We start from the raw sequence: 19,934 nt of genomic DNA, 5'->3' as shown, positions 1-19,934 counted from the left end.
AATTTCCCCTAATTAAATTAGCAGAGGTTGTCAACAGTGTATGGGGTTCGCCATTTGGTCCTGGGGTACAAGAAACATCAATTTTAATTTATTATTTTTGTTTCTTTTTTTGGGAGGGGGATAATGATAAAGATAAAAAAAAAAATGGAAAAGAAATAAGCTTGGGGTAAAGAAAAAACTTAAGACTCTGACATCCCAAAAGTGAACCTATTATCTTTTCATGATATTAATTCCTCCACCAATGACACCACGAGAGTTGCTTCCCAAATGTCCACTCCCTACCCTACCACAAAGGGATGGTATCCCTATAATTAGAGTGGCTCAACCTTAAGGGAGTCAGAATCCCCATTCATGTAGCACGAAAAATTCTTCTCACACCTTGTTCCTTGCCAGTGATGAGGGGAAAAGAAGTCAGAAGGCCTCTTACCCTACTCCCCAAATGGGGGAGCATGATCTAAACAAAAACTTCTCTGAAACCCCCAGAAAGGCCACCTTAGATCTCAATGACGGCCAGGCCTCCTGTGAACTCCTAGGGTCTGTAGCCCTTACGGGTTCCTGCTACCTAACTATCCAAGTATCTTTGATCCCTCCAAGTACTATCGAGCTCTCGGAGAGCAACAAAAGAGATTGATAACCTTCCCTCTAGATCTAAAGGCCTCAGGTTCAAAATCTGGGCAATGTTGAGGGAAGAAAAGGGCCTAGATTCCTAACTAGAATAGCCCTCAAAGACTAACCAGATGATCAAAGTGATCTCATTATACCTAGTAATGAGATTAAATTTTAAGATTAACCAGATGATCAAAGCAATCTCATTATATCAAGTGATGAGATTAAAAAATTTATTTTTATACCGATTTGCTTTGTTTGTATTCAATCGTTTATGCTTTGTATTCTTTACATGATGGTAGAGTAGTCGGCAGCAGAGAACTGAGTAGATAACATATAGCATTCTACAAATAAGGCAGCAGGAAATTACAAACGAAGTCTTCTTTACTTCCACCAAGAATACATATTTGGTGAAGAAGATGCAATATTAAATAACCACACTAACAATATTTTATCACTGCAAGTATGCACAGCAAAGCCACAGTTCCGATAGCATTAATCACCCCATACACCAAAACAGATAGCACATATGAGAGCAAGCAGATGAAGGCAAAGTGACTGGTGAATATCCCTTAATTGGGAAGTATGAGTGCGCAAACTAACCAGAGAATGTGTGCCCTTAGGGGAGTGTTCATATCCAAATATGATAGAATTACAGGAAAGGTCTCACGAATAGATGATGCATCGCTAACAGGAGAATCTTTCACTTCTGAAGAATACATGCTATGTGGAAAGCAAGTGTGATCTTCATGAGGCGAGCATGCTCGTACATGAACAGGTAGAACATCAAGATCCGATGAATGTGCGCATTTTCAGATGAATGCTCAGTCTGACAAATGTGTGCGAAACAGTGTGTGTCCACGATCAGGTGAATGCTCAAAGTGGAGATCGAGCACAAGTAGGCAAGTGCTCAAAATCTACAAAATGTGTGGTAAGTGTAATGCACTCATGAGTGCTCAAAATCCAAAGATTGCGCGCAAGTGTAGACCTTCTGACAGTTCAAGAGGTAGATTCATGGGAGAGGAAATGACATCCTTGTCATGCTCATAAGTAGTCAGCATATTACATTAAAGGAGATCTCTCTTTTTTATCTTGAGAAAACGAGCAAATGAGGCAAAGCCATAGCAGACGAAAAAGTCGAGGGGAACAGGCTGGAAGCAAAAGGGGTTGCTGGCGCTTCCTTCCCTTCCCCATAGACATCAAATCCAAAGGTGATATCGGCCCAAAAAAAAAAGAGGATCAGCAATTAACTGAGACTCCAGCGAAGCTGAGCAGGATGGATGGGGTCAAACCAAAGGCTTCCTCTACTAGTTTGGCAGAATACGATGGATCAGCAGGGGAAGATTTTGCCTTAGAAGTTGCAAGGTTTATAAAAGTCTTCCCTTAGACAGAATACCTTCCATACCTAAGGATGGCCACAGCAACTTCAGGGCATCATTCTTGACTGCGTCATCCCCTGAAATTAATACTTAGGATTCAATCTGAGAAGGAATACCTGCATCTCAAGGGGAACTATATATAGCCATCTCACTCTGGTGTTGCCCTAGGGTTAGACCAACATCGTTTACCTTCTGTGCCTTCCCCCTAAAAAAGGGTGATGGAAGAGGATCAGAAGCGAAGTACCATGGGAAAAAAAAAAAAAAAAAAAAAAAAAAAAAAAAAAAAATTGGTCCAGCAGATTTCTTTTCTTGGACTTAAGGAAGACACCCAAAAACCAAAAATCTTGCTTTAATTTCTTCTTACTCCTCTTGTGGTATTCTTGCCACCAGAAAAATGGAGTTTTTATGATAAAACAAAGTTTTGTGAATACTTACCTGGCAGTTATATATACATAGCTAATTATCTCTATTTCGGCAGAATTTTTCTAAAACTAGGCAACCGCCTTGTGGTGGTTGGGTGGTAACACCCGTTAAAGGGTGGTAGGAGGAATCATTCCCGTTTTCTGTTCTTCAGTTCATCTCTGCCGGCCGGATCGATAACACGTTGGTCCGTCATTAAGAGTTTTTCTTCGCTTTCCCTGCTCGGTGTACCAGTCTGCTTTTTTGGTGAAGTACTCTGATTTGGGGTTTTGGCGATCGTTGTATTTTGTTTTCTCTTAGCTTTTTTTTTGCTGTTTTTCATTATGAGTGAAAAGAGTCATTACCGTATCTGTGCGAATGAGGAATGTAAGGTGAGACTACCCAAAATGGCGGTTGATCCTCACACTGTTTGTTCTCATTGTAATCACAGAGGGACTCCTGCAGGAAGGGCATATTGAATGGAAATCCAAGGACAATTTACTCATGAAGATTTCCCACCAATAACCAGAATATCCTGGGCAGGACAGCATGCCTACAAGTGGTTTCTCCATATAACAGCACACAGTAATAAAACAATCCAGAAAAAAAAATTAATAAATCTATCTTTGGAACACTGAGAGTGCATCAGTACTACTCAGCTGTAATTCAGTGCGCTGGCAGGGTAGCGGAACCTCATTATAAAATATTCATAAGCCAAGTTTCCAGATCCGCTGGAATCATACTCCAATTAAAGAACTAAGGTTTATATCCCCATAGGAACAAAGAAAAAATTATTTAAAATACATGTCTGAAACTAGAAATCTTCACACTGTTGCAATTTAACCCAGAAAGTATGTTTTCAAATTCTAGAATGTAATGTCTAAAAATCTTGAAGACTGCCATTTGTGTGAATGTATACATTAGGGTTATAAGTTAATCAGACATACACTTCCTACTATCTACATAAAATTGTGAGTCGAGGGTTTTGTAACCTTGAGATTCTACTGTACAGTACAGTAATTCTATAACTTTTTTCAATCAAAAGCTAAAATAAGCTGTTTACAGCTTCATCTCAAGTAAGGGTTTGCCTTTCTGTACAATAAAAGGAAAATGTTTGCAGCAAAAAGGGTTAGAATTTCTGTATAATGAAAATACTGGTGGTAAAGTTAAGCTTCCCATTTTACATTATATACAGTACCTTTGTGAGAGACTTTGCTGCATGAAAGACAGTAGCTTTGTAAGAGGTGGATCCCTCAGGAACCATCCCTCCACACGACTGATGCAATGGGACCAAGCGTCGATCTGCATAAGCTAGCCATCGATCACCCAAGGAAACAGGATTAACACTGAAAAAAAAGATAGGATTATTTTTTATGCTATAAATACTATTTTACAATTGTAAAAACATAATAACTTTAGTACTGTAAATCTATATTTAAATAAGTTTAAATGAACATTCAAGATATAAAATCTACATTTCATAATACAGGTATTCTAATTCACTAATGTGCTCTTCAACAAAAAAAAATATTACAAAATTAAAAGGCACTTGAAAATTATCTTTAAAGAAATATCTGTGCAACAGTCTACACATTAATTGAAAATTACTTACATCAATAGATGAAATTCAGAAAGATGTCTAAAAATGAGAATTACCTTGGACCAGGGCATGGATAACAGGTGCTAATGGTGAAGGTGTCCTCCAAAGTGGTTGCATCAAAGACTGCTAGTTTTTCAGGAAACGATATAACGATTACATTTTTATTTGCATGGATATCATGAATAGGATGCTTAAATTTGATAGTTTTCACCTGAAAAAAAAAATGAAAGAAAACTTATGAGCTACAAGGAATAAATATTTTTATAATGGGATAGTGTGCATGTGTGACAATTGCCATGACCATTTTAGCATTTACCTAGGTATAGACTTTAAAATGTTAAAGTACTAAAAGAATCTTCACTACTGTATTACTTTACTGGTTGTTCTGTGTTCATTCTTTTCATCTCTTAAAGTTAACTTGTTGAGCGTACCCCCTCAGAGGACCCTCCTGCTATCGTACTGTCACTCTACTTGCCATCAGAGTATTCTAAAGAGTTAACTTTATCAACCATAAATTTCCCACCAAAATCTACAACAAATAGGATAGACACTCACCATACCTGAATAACGTAAAAAGACAAAGCAATATCTATCACGGATGGGTTACAAAAATAAAATTACCTTGAAATAATCAATATAATCACTATATGGAACTGAGGTAGCTTCATAAGCCACAACCAATTCAAATTGATATTTGCAGTTACTGGTGGGTGTTTGGCACTGATATGGAGGGAAGGGAATAACAGCAGGAAATATTTTTCTTGATAGTTTTATTCAGGTCGTCAAGTTGACAGTTTGTTTATAGCATATGCTATACAAAAGTAAGACTAATGGATATAATTGAGAAGCTCTTTTAGGTAGTGAAAATATAATTTCATTCTAATTAGTTATATAAAAATGTTATTTTCATTAGTAAAATAAATTTTTGAATATACTTACCCGGTGATCATGTAGCTGCAGCTCTGCTGCCCGACAAAAAAAACCTACGGGCGGGATACGCCAGCGATCGCTATACAGGTGGGGGTGTACAACAACAGCGCCATCTGTCGAGTAGGTACTCAGGTACTTCTTGTCAACAAAGAACCAATTTTCTCCTCGGTCCACTGGGTCTCTATGGGGAGGGAGGGTGGGTCCTTTAATTCATGATCACTGGGTAAGTATATTCAAAAATTTATTTTACTAATGAAAATAACATTTTTCAATATTAATCTTACCCGGTGATCATGTAGCTGATTCACACCCAGGGGGGTGGGTGGAGACCAGCATACATGTTAACAATAGAAGCTAAGTATCCCGTATTTCATTTTAGCAGTTATTCAAAATAACAAACATAAAATTAATAAGTACCTGGTAAGGAAGTTGACTTGAACCATTACTCTGCCTTTTTAAGTACGTCTTCCTTACTGAGCCTCGCGATCCTCTTAGGATGCTGAGCGACTCCTAGGTGCTGAAGTATGAAGGGCTGCAACCCATACTAAAGGACCTCATCACAACCTCTAATCTAGGCGCTTCTCAAGAAAGAATTTGACCACCCGCCAAATCAACCAGGATGCGAAAGGCTTCTTAGCCTTCCGTACAACCCAAAAACAACAATAAAAAGCATTTCAAGAGAAAGGTTAAAAAAGGTTATGGGATTATGGGAATGTAGTGGTTGAGCCCTCACCTACTACTGCACTCGCTGCTACGAATGGTCCCAGGGTGTAGCAGTTCTCGTAAGGAGACTGAACATCTTTAAGGTAAAATGATGCGAACACTGACTTGCTTCTCCAATAGGTTGCATCCATTACACTCTGCAGAGATCTGTTTTGTTTGAAGGCCACTGAAGTAGCGACAGCTCCAACTTCATGTGTCCTTACCTTCAGCAAAGCATGGTCCTCCTCATTCAAATGAGAATGGGCTTCTCTAATCAAAAGTCTGATGTAATAAGAAACTGCGTTCTTCGACATCGGTAAAGCAGTTTTCTTAATAGAACACCATAAAGCTTCTGATTGTCCTCGTAATGGCTTCGTCCGTCTTAAATAGTACTTAAGAGCTCTTACTGGGCATAGTACTCTCTCTTGTTCGTTTCCAACTAAACTGGAGACTTGGAATCTCGAACGATTTGGGCCAAGGACGAGAAGGGAGTTCGTTTTTAGCTAAAAAAACCAAGCTGTAAGGAACATGTAGCCGTTTCAGATGTAAATCCTATGTTCCTGCTGAAGGCGTGTATCTCGCTGACTCTTTTAGCTGTTGCTAAGCAAACGAGGAAAAGAGTCTTCAAAGTGAGATCTTTAAAAGAGGCTGATTGAAGTGGTTCGAACCTTGCTGACATCAGGAACCTTAAGACCACGTCTAAGTTCCAACCTGGTGTGGCTAACCGACGCTCCTTTGAGGTCTCAAAAGACTTAAGGAGGTCCTGTAGATCTTTGTTGTTGGAAAGATCTAAGCCTCTGTGGCGGAAGACTGCTGCCAACATGCTTCTGTAACCTTTGATCGTAGGAGCTGATAGAGATCTTACCTTCCTTAGGTGTAAAAGGAAGTCAGCTATCTGCGTTACAGAGGTACTGGTTGAGGATACTGAATTCGCCTTGCACCAGCTTCGGAAGACTTCCCATTTTGACTGGTAGACCTTGAGAGTGGATGTCCTCCTTGCTCTGGCAATCGCTCTGGTTGCCTCCTTCGAAAAGCCTCTAGCTCTTGAGAGTCTTTCGATAGTCTGAAGGCAGTCAGACGAAGAGCGTGGAGGCTTGGGTGTACCTTCTTTACGTGCGGCTGACGCAGAAGGTCCACTCTTAGAGGAAGAGTCCTGGGAACGTCTACTAGCCATTGCAGTACCTCGGTGAACCATTCTCTCGCGGGCCAGAGGGGAGCAACCAACGTCAACCTTGTCCCTTCGTGAGAGGCGAACTTCTGCAGTACCTTGTTGACAATCTTGAACGGGGGGAACGCATAAAGGTCTAGATGGGACCAATCCAGAAGAAAGGCATCTACGTGAACTACTGCTGGGTCCGGAATCGGTGAGCAATAATTTGGGAGCCTCTTGGTCATCGAGGTAGCGAACAGATCTATGGTGGGCTGACCCCACAGGGTCCATAGTTTGTTGCAAACATTCTTGTGAAGGGTCCATTCTGTAGGGATGATCTGACCCTTCCGGCTGAGGCGGTCTGCCATGACATTCATGTCGCCTTGAATGAACCTCGTTACAAGCGATATGTTTCGATCTCTTGACCAGGTGAGGAGGTCCCTTGCGATCTCGAACAACGTCATCGAATGAGTCCCTCCTTGCTTGGAGATGTACGCCAAGGCTGTAGTGTTGTCGGAGTTCACCTCCACCACCTTGCCTAGAAGGAGGGACTTGAAGCTTCTCAAGGCCAGATGCACTGCCAGTAGCTCCTTGCAGTTGAGGTGTAGTGCTCTTTGATCCGGATTCCACGTGCCCGAGCATTCCCGACCGTCCAGTGTCGCACCCCAGCCCGTGTCCGATGCGTCCGAGAAGAGAAGGTGGTCGGGGGTCTGAACAGCCAGTGGTAGACCTTCCCTGAGAAGAATGTTGTTCTTCCACCAAGACAGTGCAGACTTCATCTTCTCGGAGATAGGAACTGAGACCGCTTCTAGCGTCATGTCCTTTCTCCAGTGAGCAGCTAGGTAATACTGAAGGGGTCGGAGGTGGAGTCTCCCTAACGCGATGAACTGGTCCAGCGATGAAAGCGTCCCTATTAGACTCATCCACTGTCTGACTGAACATCGGTTCCTTCTCAGCATGCTCTGGATGCATTCTTGGGCTTGACTGATTCTGGGGGCCGACGGAAAAGCCCGAAAAGCTTGACTCTGAATCTCCATACCTAGATAGACTATAGTTTGGGATGGGACGAGTTGGGACTTTTCTATATTGACCAGGAGACCCAATTCCTTGGTCAGATCCATAGTCCATTTGAGATTCTCCAGACAGCGACGACTTGACGAAGCTCTTAAAAGCCAGTCGTCCAAATAGAGGGAGGCTCTGATGTCTGCTAAATGTAGGAATTTGGCAATATTCCTCATCAGTTTGGTAAACACTAGAGGTGCCGTGCTTAGGCCAAAGCACAGGGCTTGGAACTGGTAAACAACCTTCCCAAAGACGAACCTTAGGAAAGGTTGGGAATCTGGGTGGATGGGGACGTGAAAGTACGCGTCCTTTAGGTCTAACGAGACCATCCAGTCTTCCTTCCTGACCGATGCTAGCACTGACTTCGTCGTCTCCATGGTGAACGTCTGCTTGGTGACAAAGACATTTAGAGCACTGACGTCTAGCACCGGTCTCCACCCTCCTGTCTTCTTCGCTACTAAAGAAGAGACGGTTGTAGAAGCCCGGGGATTGATGGTCCCGGACTATGACTACCGCTCCCTTTTGTAGCAAGAGAGACACCTCTTGCTGTAAAGCTAGCCTCTTGTCCTCCTCTCTGTACCTGGGAGAGAGGTCGATGGGAGTTGTTGCTAGAGGGGGCTTGCGCAAGAATGGAATCCTGTACCCCTCTCTGAGTAACTTCACAGACTGTGCGTCTGCACCCCTGTTCTCCCAGGTCTGCCAGTAGTTCTTGAGCCTGGCTCCCACTGCTGTCTGGAGAAGATGGCAGTCAGACTGCCTTTTGAGGACTTGGAACCCTTCTTCTTTTTGCCACGTTGACTATCGGCACGGGTACCTCCTCTGCTGGAGGTTCTGCCACGAAAGGGCGGAATGAACCTAGACGCTGGTGTGTCCATCCTAGGTCTAGGCACGGAAGGTAAAGCTGTGACTTTACGTGCGGATGATGCCACCAGGTCATGGGTGTCTTTCTGGATCAACGAGGCGGCAATCCCCTTGATCAGCTCTTCAGGAAAGAGACACTTGGATAGCGGAGCAAACATCAGCTCTGACTTCTGACATGGTGTGACCCCTGCCGACAAGAAGGAGCAAAGGTGATCTCGCTTCTTAAGAACTCCAGACACGAAAGAAGCCGCAAGCTCGCCAGACCCATCCTGAATGGCTTTGTCCATGCAGGACATGATGAGCATGGCAGAGTCCTTATCCGAAGGGGAGGTCTTTCTGCTCAACGCTCCCAAACACCAGTCCAGGAAGTTGAAGATCTCAAAAGCACGGAAAACTCCCTTCAAAAAATGGTCCATGTCCGAAGAGGTCCAGCAAATCTTGGACCGTCTCATAGCCAGTCTGCGGGGAGAGTCTACCAGACTTGAGAGGTCGCCCTGGGCAGAGGCAGGAACTCCCAAGCCTAGAACCTCTCCTGTGGCATACCAAACGCTAGATCTGGAAGCAAGCTTGGCCGGGGGAAACAAGAAGGTTGTCTTCCCAAGTTGCTTCTTGGCCTGCAGCCACTCTCCCAGTACCCTTAAAGCTCTCTTGGATGAGCGAGCGAGTACGAGCTTCGTAAAGGCAGGAGCTGCTGACTGCATGCCTAAAGCGAACTCAGAGGGAGGAGAGCGTGGAGCTGCAGACACAAACTGCTCCGGATACAACTCCTTAAACAGGGCAAGGACTTTCCTAAAGTCTAAGGAGGGAGGCGTAGTCTTGGGTTCATCTATGTCGGAGTGTTGATCGTCCAAATGCGCAGCTTTGTCGTCATCAGAGATTCCTTCATCCGAATGCTGAGGAGGAAGCGGCAAAGGAGGAGAAGAAAGCTGAACGGCTGAATCCGGCAGCACGGGTGCATGCGTAGCTGCACTGGATCCAACATCATGCCGCTGCTGGTCAGTCTGAGAGCTGGCAACAACAAAAGCGGAGTGGTGGTGCGTGGTGGGGACTGCCGTGGGTTGCGGAGACTGCCGCATTGCGTCAAAACACGGCAGCTTGACTGCACCTTCCCACTGCTGATGCGGTAGCTCACGCATGTCAACGGAGGGTGCCGCACGTCGGCTAACATCAACATGCGTCTGGCAGGGTCGACTGCGCATCGGTGGTGGAGCTCTCACAGCCGGAGTGTGGGAGCAGGCAGCCGCAGTGTCAGCTGAGCGCACAACCGTGGCAGGTTGTAGGTTAACGGGTGCAGCGTCAACCTTCTCAGCACGATACTCCTGCATGAAGGAAGCTAGCTGAGTCTGCATAGACTGCAGCAAAGACCACTTAGGGTCTACAGCGGTTGGTGCAGCAACAGACGGAGTGATTGCCTGCTGCGGGACCACTCTACCTCTCTTGGGAGGTGTGCAGTCTTCGGAAGACTGCGGCGAGTCCGAACTGACCCAGTGGCTACACCTGGGCCGTTGGACTCGCTCGGAAGGGACCTTGCGCTTGAGAGGTCGTGAGACCTTGGTCCAGCGTTTCTGACGAGAAACTTCTTCCGCAGACGAGGAATGAATGGGCTCACTCGTCTGTTTGTGGGTGGGACGATCTCTGCAAGATACGTCCTCAACCACTGAGGGTACATCTGTACGCTGATCAAGGCCTGTCGAACCCTTTGGTCCTTCGACATTGCTTCTCCCCTGGGCCTGGGAGCTTGCAAGAGGTCCCGGACTGGGAGGACGACTGGCACGAACAGACGCACCCTCATGCGTAACACTGACACTTTTCACTACACTTGCACTCACTACACTTCCCACTGCACTTTTCTCCTTCAACTCTTTGACGTCGGCCAAGAGTTGATTGCGGTCATTCGCTAATGACTCAACTCTGTCACCAAGAGCCTGAATGGCACGCATCATATCCGCCATCGAGGGTTGATGAGAGCTAGTAGAAGGGTCGGGTGTAACCACTACAGGGGAAGGAATAGGTTGAGGGGCATGGGGAGAGGAAAAATCAAAAGAGCGAGACGAACTCCTCCTGATCCTATCCTTCTCTAGCCTACGTGCATTCTTAAGGAATTCTTGAAAATCGAATTCCGAAAGCCCAGCGCATTCCTCACATCGATCTTCCAATTGACAGGCTTTACCCCTACAATTGGAACAAACGGTGTGAGGATCTATAGAGGCCTTCGGAAGACGCCTAGAACAGTCCCTAGCGCTACACTGCCTGTACTTGGGGACTTGAGTAGGGTCAGACATCTTGAATTAGTCAAAGGGGGAAATCCAAAATCTATCCAAGTCGTCAACAAATAATCCAAAATCTAATCAATGAAAGTGATAAAGTCTAGATGATAACTTCTGTACAGCGAAAGCTAATAACTAGAGAGAATACATCACCAAAAAGCGTGAAAATCAACTCCAGAAACAACAGCGTATCAAGTAGGTCTTGCCGGTGGCACGACAGAGAGAAAATTGGTTCTTTGTTGACAAGAAGTACCTGAGTACCTACTCGACAGATGGCGCTGTTGTTGTACACCCCCACCTGTATAGCGATCGCTGGCGTATCCCGCCCGTAGGTTTTTTCTGTCGGGCAGCAGAGCTGCAGCTACATGATCACCGGGTAAGATTAATATTGAAAATTGTAGAATATTAGAACATTTTAAAGAACAAAAGGCCACAAAAGTAACACTTGCAAGTATGTTTCATACTTTCATAAAAAGGGGAGTGTGTTGATCCAACACCAATACTGTATATATATAAGATATATAAATCTCTAATTATAATGCAATAATCAAATATAGTACAGATTTTAACCCTGGAACGGTACGGTGGGTCGTCCGCGACCCCGAGCGTCAAAAAAAAAAAGGTTTTTCTCACGTGACTCACCCCCGTGACTGAATTTGTGGGTGATCGACCTGCAGTAGGTGTCTCGCCTACACGCTCTAGTAGTGTCCAGATGTGCATTGCTGTAGCTGTACTCCTTCCCCGATTTCTGAGACGCGTCGGGGTCGAGCGCGACCGAGTTTACCCTTCTAAGGTAATTTGCATAATTATCAAAGTTATTACGTATTATGAAATTGTCGTAGAATGGGGCAACTTGTATAGGTTATCAGTTGTGGAAAGTCTTGGTGGATTGTTTGGCTACCATGTGCATGATTTTTTTTTTAGTTAAAATGTCGTTCATCACCACGAGGACCATTTTACCGCGAGTGCCCCTTTTTAATTTTTTTGCCAAGTCATTTTTCCGTAAGATATTGCCAAATAGTGTCGTAAAACTTTTGCTATTTTAGTGTTGGAAAGTGTGTCTAGATGATCTGGCTACCCATGCGTGACTTTGTTTTTGTCAGATACGACGTAGTTATTGGTATATGGGGTATTTACCTGCGGTTGCCAATTTCTGTTTTTTTTTCAATATTTGTAAAAATTTACTACGTAGTAAGGAATTGCCGTATATTATTGATTTTTTTTTCATGTTTATGTGTTAGAAAGTGTGCCTTGATGGTTGGGCTAACACGTGCATGTCTTTTTTTTTATCCGAGATGCCGTATATTAGAATGTTGGCCATTTTTCCGCGAGTGCCCCTTTTTATTTGTTTTGCATTTTTTTTGCTTAGTCATGTTACCATAAGGAATTGGCAAGTAGTGTCACAAAACTTATAATTTCATAGTGTTGGAAAGTGTTTCTAGATGATCTGGCTACCCATGCCTATCTTTTTTTTAGCCAGATATAGCGTATATATAGGTGTGTTCGATTTTCCTGTGATTGCCATTTTTTCGTTTTTTCCCATTTCTTTCAAAATTACTACGTACTAAGGAACTATCACAGAGTAATGATTCATTTAGATGTTTATTTGTCGGAAAATGTGCCTTGATGGTTTGCCTAGCACGTGGCTGAAATTTTTTTCTTCTGAAATGCGTATAATAAAATGTTGGCCATTTTTCTGCGAGTGCCCCTTTTTATTTGTTTTTCATTTTTTTACTTAGTCCTGTTACCGTAAGGAATTGGCAAGAAGTGTCGCAAAACTTATATTTTTATAGTGTTGGAAAGTGTTTCTAGATGATCTGGCTACCCATGCCTATCTTTTTTTTTAGCCAGATATGGCGTATATATAGGTATGTGTTCGATTTTCCTGTGATTGCCATTTTTTCGTTTTTCCCCATTTCTTTCAAAATTACTACGTACTAAGGAACTATCACAGAGTAATGATTCATTTATATGTTTATTTGTCGGAAAATGTGCCTTGATGGTTTGCCTAGCACGTGGCTGAAATTTTTTTTTTCTGAGATGCCGTATATTAGAATGGCCTTTTTTCCGCGAGTGCCCCTTTTTATTTGTTTTGCATTTTTTTGCTTAGACATGTTACCGTAAGGAATTGGCAAGTAGTGTCGCAAAACTTATAATTTTATAGTGTTGGAAAGTGTTTCTAGATGATCTGGCTACCCATGCCTATCTTTTTTTTTTAGCCAGATATGGCGTATATATAGGTATGTGTTCGATTTTCCTGTGATTGCCATTTTTTCGTTTTTTCCCATTTCTTTCAAAATTACTACGTACTAAGGAACTATCACAGAGCAATGATTCATTTAGATGTTTATTTGTTGGAAAATGTGCCTTGATGGTTTGCCTAGCACGTGGCTGAATTTTTTTTTTCTGAAATGCCGTATATTAGAATGTTAGCCATTTTTCCGCGAGTGCCCCTTTTTATTTGTTTTGCATTTTTTTTGCTTAGTCATGTTACCGTAAGGAATTGGCAAGTAGTGTCGCAAAACTTATATTTTTATAGTGTTGGAAAGTGTTTCTAGATGATCTGGCTACCCATGCCTATATTTTTTTTAGCCAGATATGGCGTATATATAGGTATGTGTTCGATTTTCCTGTGATTGCCATTTTTTCGTTTTTTCCCATTTCTTTCAAAATTACTACGTACTAAGGAACTATCACAGAGTAATGATTCATTTAGATGTTTATTTGTCGGAAAATGTGCCTTGATCGTTTGCCTAGTACGTGGCTGAAATTTTTTTTTTTCTGAAATGCCGTATATTAGAATGTTGGCCATTTTTCCGCGAGTGCCCCTTTTTATTTGTTTCGCATTTTTTTGCTTAGTCATGTTACCGTAAGGAATTGGCAAGTAGTGTCGCAAAACTTGTATTTTTATAGTGTTGGAAAGTGTTTCTAGATGATCTGGCTACCCATGCCTATCTTTATTTTTAGCCAGATATGGCGTATATATAGGTGTGTTCGATTTTCCTGCGATTGCCACTTTTTCGTTTTTTCCCATTTCTTTCAAAATTACTACGTACTAAGGAACTATCACAGAGTAATGATTCATTTAGATGTTTATTTGTCGGAAAATTTTGTTTACTTCTTTTTTGATTGAATATCATCAAATTTTTTCAGCTAAAATATTATATTGTTTTACATTTTTTTTTCTTTGATTTTATTTCCCTTCAAAAAAATTTTTTTGGGTCAGAATTTTAATTTTATAGTCGTAAAATAATCGACAATTATCCAGCAACCCACCATACAATTTTTATGCATATCCAAGAATAATTAGATTAGTAAATAACACCTTGAAATTGACATACCCTTCCTACATTTCAAGTGGCAGATTAGGGAGTCTGAGTCATTGTGGTTGGCGGCCATTTTGTGGACATATCCGAAGCGTAAGTTGCCCTATCTATATATATTCTTATTCCCTATAGAATTTGTGATATTTTGGTATATTTTTACCTGCATAAATATCATATTATATATTAAATATATGTATTTTTTTACGAAATTTCTAAGTACTCAAAAAATTACCTTTAGATATGGCCCCTGATATAAATGTAATTTACAAAATAATGAAGATTTTTTACATATTTCTATTTTAGGATAACATATGTTTATTCCCTAAAAAAATTAGCCACTTCCTATTTCATTTGGGTACCCAAAAAAATTCATGAAATTTGGACAAATTTTTTTGGCCAAAAAAGGTTACCCTTTTTTTCTCATTTCAGATCTTCACCTCCATGGGTCTGACTTCATCCAAAATACATCAAGATGTGTCCTAAACATTCAAGAATCAATTCCTAAAAGGATTTGTGTATATATGTATAAACTTTTTTTTATGAATTTTTATGTAAGGTCTTTTTTTTCTACTTAATTTTTTAAAATATTTATAATAAATAGTTTTTCTGCAGATGAGTAGTATTTATCTTTACAGTTGTTTTAAGCATTCATTGAAGTTTTTTTTGGCAAAAGAAAAAAGGAGGTTACTGCAAAAACTGATTTTTCAAGAATTTTTTTTGGCGCCGGGGTCGTGCGCGTCCGAGTATACCCTTAAAGGGGTGTCCGAGGAGCGTACCTATCCAGGGTTAAAGAGAAACACTGCACTATGTACTGTGAAACAGATTTACAGTTCTATTTTCAAAATAAAGAAGTAGTTCATTGAATTTTTACCTTTTTTCAAGAATATTCTTAAACAACAAAGGATGTGACTTATAAGCGAAACTACAAATTCTGAAGGGCCTTGGAACCAAAGGAGCTAGAATATCAATTGTATACTTATAAAAATGATGTCCTCCTTGTCTATGGATTCACTTATACACTACCACCCAAATTAATAGTGCTAGTAAAAAAATCATAGAGGAAATTAACTTATATGTGACAAAAAAATTGTTAGAATTCTTCCAAAAAGATATTACCATCCAATCTCCAAAAATCAAAGAAAACTGACCCACAACATTTTGATTTTACTGACAATTGGGCTACAAAGACTACCATTTAAAGAAAATATTATTCAACATTTAATCTATTTTCCGAGTTTCTATTTTGGAAAGTCCTCTTAATATTCACAAAATAAATTCAGCCCAAATAACAGCATTTTTTCTAGCTTAAAAGACAAATGGGCAAAGCCCAGTCATGATTACACTTTAAAATGATTAAGCTACTACAAAATACACCTGATCACAATTTAACCCTCAAACTACAGTATACCAAAAGATCACATACCTGTTCACCAGTCTTGAGAGAGATGAATGTCACTGAGCAAAATTGAGGGCCAGGACCAGCCGAGTCACAAAGCGCAATGATAGGCCTTTTGAGGGAGTAAATATCTACAGCACTAGAAGATGTGGTAGGAGAGGGAAGAACTTTAAGGGTCCGTACAGCACCCTGCCTCCAAGATAAAACCTCCACTGCCTCTCCATTCACAGGAATCACCCACACCTGAAATTTTAACAAAGATATTTCATTATTCTCGGCATAAGTTACGCTAAGTACAGTAATATCCACTTCCTTAAAAAGTAAGTACCAGTACAACATCTCCAAACATCTATGAATCCTTTCATGTGAATATTAGAAATATCCCTTGAAATAAAATTTACAGTGCTCTAGACGGATTCCATTTTTTGTATACCAACATACCTTTAAAATTATCTTATTGAAAAATAATACAGTATGTATATAAAGTAGTTAATTTACATATGGTTAAAAGTGTTACTTTAATTTTCCCTAGTTAAGATTCATTAGTATTAGAAGATTTATCACTTATATAAAAAATTTTCTCCTACAATAAAATGCCTAGTTTTCTCAATATTCATCATCATCTTGTCATTAATTTCAGGTCATATTAACAAACAACAATAAGCAAATTCTTTCACTTCATTTTTTTTTGCCCGCTAATCTCTCTATCATTATCAAGCACATTTCAGCTTATACTAAACATCTAGTAGAAAGGCATAGTAACCACATATATCTGATACTTTTTGAGCTTCTTAATTGGCAATTTATGTTGAATTTAGATAAAAGAATCCCATGAATAACGAGCATTACTTTAGTTTCATTTTCATCCTTATATAGTTTTTCAATTCTTTTATACCATGTGCAATAATAATTTTCAAGACTTTCAAGTTCAAGTAGAACCACTCTCATACAATTGTGAATGTTCTCCTCTATTTGTGGTTATATTTAAAAGAATTGACGAGCTTCCCACAAATGATCTAATTTACAAATAAACCTGGTAGTAGTTATTCATATAACAATTCTAGGTTGTGTTATTTATACAATAAAACCTTCAAAAATAATCTAATTAACAAAATAAGAATTAGTGCTATAGGTGTAATACATTCCTACTACTACTGATAAAGTGAAGATCTCAGTACTGTAAACATTCACACTTAGTTTTAGTATTTATCATGTTAGAATTATAAACATCCTTAATATCAACATACCTGTACACCACAAGCATAACCCACAATCAGGAGGAGTGGAGGAGAATTGCCGTTAACTTCTATCTTATCCCGAAATTGCGCCAAATCATTGATATCACAATGATCAAACCGCACCCAACTGATGGTTTCTTTTCCTTCATAGTGAGAAGGGTTGCTGTAAGTTTGCGGTACAACCTGAAGATAAGGACACAAACATTTCATCACTATAAGAGCAAATATAATAGGCTGAGCAAAATATCTTATAACTACATGAACAAATGTATTTTGTATATGAAAGGTTCTCTCAAATACAAGAACATCTTATCTTCTGCAGACACACAATTTCACAAGTAGAGATCACCATTCTTAGAAAATATCAAGAAACTAATAACCCATTGAGTGACAAACCCTCACCAATCAATTTGGCCCTAAAGTAACAGGCAGCTTTTTTTTTTATCATTTACTTAACTTGGCACAAAAAAACTAAAACATTTATCATCATTTAGATGAACAAATTACCTTTCCATTAATACAAAATATAACAATTTTTTTAAAATTTACATATACTCTATGATAATGGAAAAAGAATGATAAAAAACTGGTAATTACTGGGTATAAACCTGTAATGGTACTCGGAGACTTACAACCACACATGGTTTTAATAATAAAATAAACAAGTCATAAACACGATCTGGTCGTAATTCGGCCTAGGTTTGATTATCATAGGTACTGTATGATATACTATGCACTGATACCGTAATAATCTTATAGTCATGTTTTACCAACAAAAATCTTTGTTCAAAAAAAAAAAAAAAAAAGTCAATCAAATATGACAAATTTAACTCCACATACCTACATTATGGGTATGATCAGCTGGTCTCTAGCTGATAACTGTATTGAGAATTTGTGCACATACCAATAACAAAGAGTACCTATCTATTTACTATCTCTCGCTCTTTGAAGTGCCATACATACAGTATGCATAAGAGAAGAAACAAAGGTATCAATTAAATACTTAACTCAAAATAAACTTATTACTTTGCAAAAATCTATGTTCCATCGTAGGCTAAGGCTTAAAACGCAGCTTTGCGATTTTGTCACTAGTTTAGTCAGACATCATTCTTCTAAAAAAATCATCATTTTCAAAAAGATTAAGTGTTATATTAGAAAATTTTTTATTTCTTTTTATATCGGGTGCATTTTAACACTCAACCATTGCTAACTTTTTACTTTTGGTTGTGACCAGCTGATCTCAAGCTGCCGCTAATGTTTCAAGAATACAGTATATGCAAATATACAAATAACAAAGGGTATCGTTTCTAAAAATTTCCTAACTTATTCAAAACATCTCCATAATGAATACAGTACTGTATTACATCAGCAGGTTACAGTATGTAATATTTTTCATACATTTAGTTTATAGCTATTACTGTACTGTATTATTATCATATAAATACAGTTTTTTTCTCTCACTCAGAGGTGCATTACAATACATACATATATAGTAATAATATAAAAAAAAAATTTATCCTTAAAAAGTCCCAATTAAATACTGCACGCAATATAAACTTATACAAATAATCCTGGTATTCTTATGTTAACTAACCTTCATTTAATCCTTTTTGTACTCTTCTATTATAAACTTAAAGAATATTTAAACAACAGCAATTAACAAGTGTTTTTATTTTGGTTTTGTCCGGTTTAGTATGTGGCCTACCTTTTGAATATGGCCTACGAAATTCTATCTGTTTTAGTATGTGGCGAAACAACGGATTTTGAGCGAAACGAAAAATTACAAATTCGTAGATAATTTGTATTTTTCCTAACTATACAAACCTTAGCTATTTAATAGGGGTATTACTTTCGGCGTAGCTGAAATGACGAGCCATTAGAATTTTAACGAGAGTTTACTACCCCACCGCTAGTTAGCGGGGGGTCGGGGAGGGTAGGACTTGAGCTCACTTTGCTTGGAGGTAGGACTTCAAGGGGGATAGGGCTGGCGGGCAAGTTTGATTAAATAGCTAAGGTTTGTATACAGGTAGTTAGGAAAAATACAAATTATCTACGAATTTGTCATTTGTTCCGTAACTGACATAAAAACCATGCTATTTAATAGGGGTGACTCACCCATTAGGAGGGGTGGACGTCCCAGCCAGTACTGGCTTTTTGGCTTTGCCCAGGGGCTCATTATTTGAGTGTGTCAGCACTCAAAAATAAGGAGTCCCTGCACCTGGCTAGAACCTTGCTATGCAAGGACTGCGGCCTACGCAAGCTGTGTGAAGGTATAATAAAGTGTGACTGGTCCTAGGAAGTTGACCTGTAGTCTTTTAGATGGAAACTTTAGGCTAGGACTCTCCCAATACCACCTCGTCAGGGTATGGGGACGTGACAGTATTAGCTTAATACTAGGAACACAAGGAAACATGGTTTACCTGCAGTGGTTTGAGGTCAGCTGCGCATAGTACCCATGATGCTGCTTTCCCAGAGAGAGGGGAAGATGATGAAAAGAATAAGGGCCAGATAAACCTTTTCATTCATGCAGACTAAGACTGGGTAACAATGCCCTCAACCTTCTGCTACTTGTTCAATAAGGAGCCTGAGGTTTTAAACCAGCTGTTGTGCAGCCACCACAGGGCCGATAGAGAACGTATCGAGCCTCCTGTGGGTCACGTCTTGCAGGTAGTGGGCTGTGAAGGTCGTCTGGCGCTTCCACACCCTGGCTTGAAGAACCTGTGTCACTGAGAAATTCTTTTTGAAGGCCAGGGACGTAGCTACGCCCCTGACATCATGTGCTCTAGGGCGACGTGACGGAGGAGGGTCTGGATAGAGGGACAGATGAATCACCCTATGAATCCATGCCGAGATGGTATTCTTGGTGACCCTCCTCTTAGTCCTCCTTGTGCTAACAAACAACGCTTGCACCTGAGGACGGACTGCAGCCGTTCTTTTGAGATATAGCCTCAACCTCCTTACTGGGCACAGTAGGAGATGGTCTGGGTCATCTGTTACAGAACGGAGACTCGAAATCTG

General features: G+C 40.3%; 1 protein-coding gene across 2 annotated transcripts in view; it reads right to left on the bottom strand.

Annotated features, from left to right (window-relative positions):
* LOC137639853 (BCAS3 microtubule associated cell migration factor-like) overlaps positions 1–19,934 on the bottom strand; it is a 251,753-nt gene that overhangs the window by 175,156 nt on the left and 56,663 nt on the right. For both annotated transcript variants that reach the window (XM_068372110.1, XM_068372111.1), the window contains exons 3-6: positions 16,926–17,099; positions 15,706–15,921; positions 4,041–4,195; positions 3,583–3,730 (exon numbers count right to left, since the gene is read on the bottom strand). In XM_068372110.1, coding sequence (XP_068228211.1) covers positions 3,583–3,730; positions 4,041–4,195; positions 15,706–15,921; positions 16,926–17,099 — 693 coding nt within the window. The remainder of the gene's footprint in view (positions 1–3,582; positions 3,731–4,040; positions 4,196–15,705; positions 15,922–16,925; positions 17,100–19,934) is intronic.

This window comes from Palaemon carinicauda, chromosome 4 (genome assembly GCF_036898095.1).
Source record: "Palaemon carinicauda isolate YSFRI2023 chromosome 4, ASM3689809v2, whole genome shotgun sequence".
Taxonomy (NCBI): domain Eukaryota; kingdom Metazoa; phylum Arthropoda; class Malacostraca; order Decapoda; family Palaemonidae; genus Palaemon; species Palaemon carinicauda.
The sequence above is the reverse complement of the archived record's forward strand: the minus strand, read 5'-3'. Positions and strand labels throughout refer to the sequence as shown.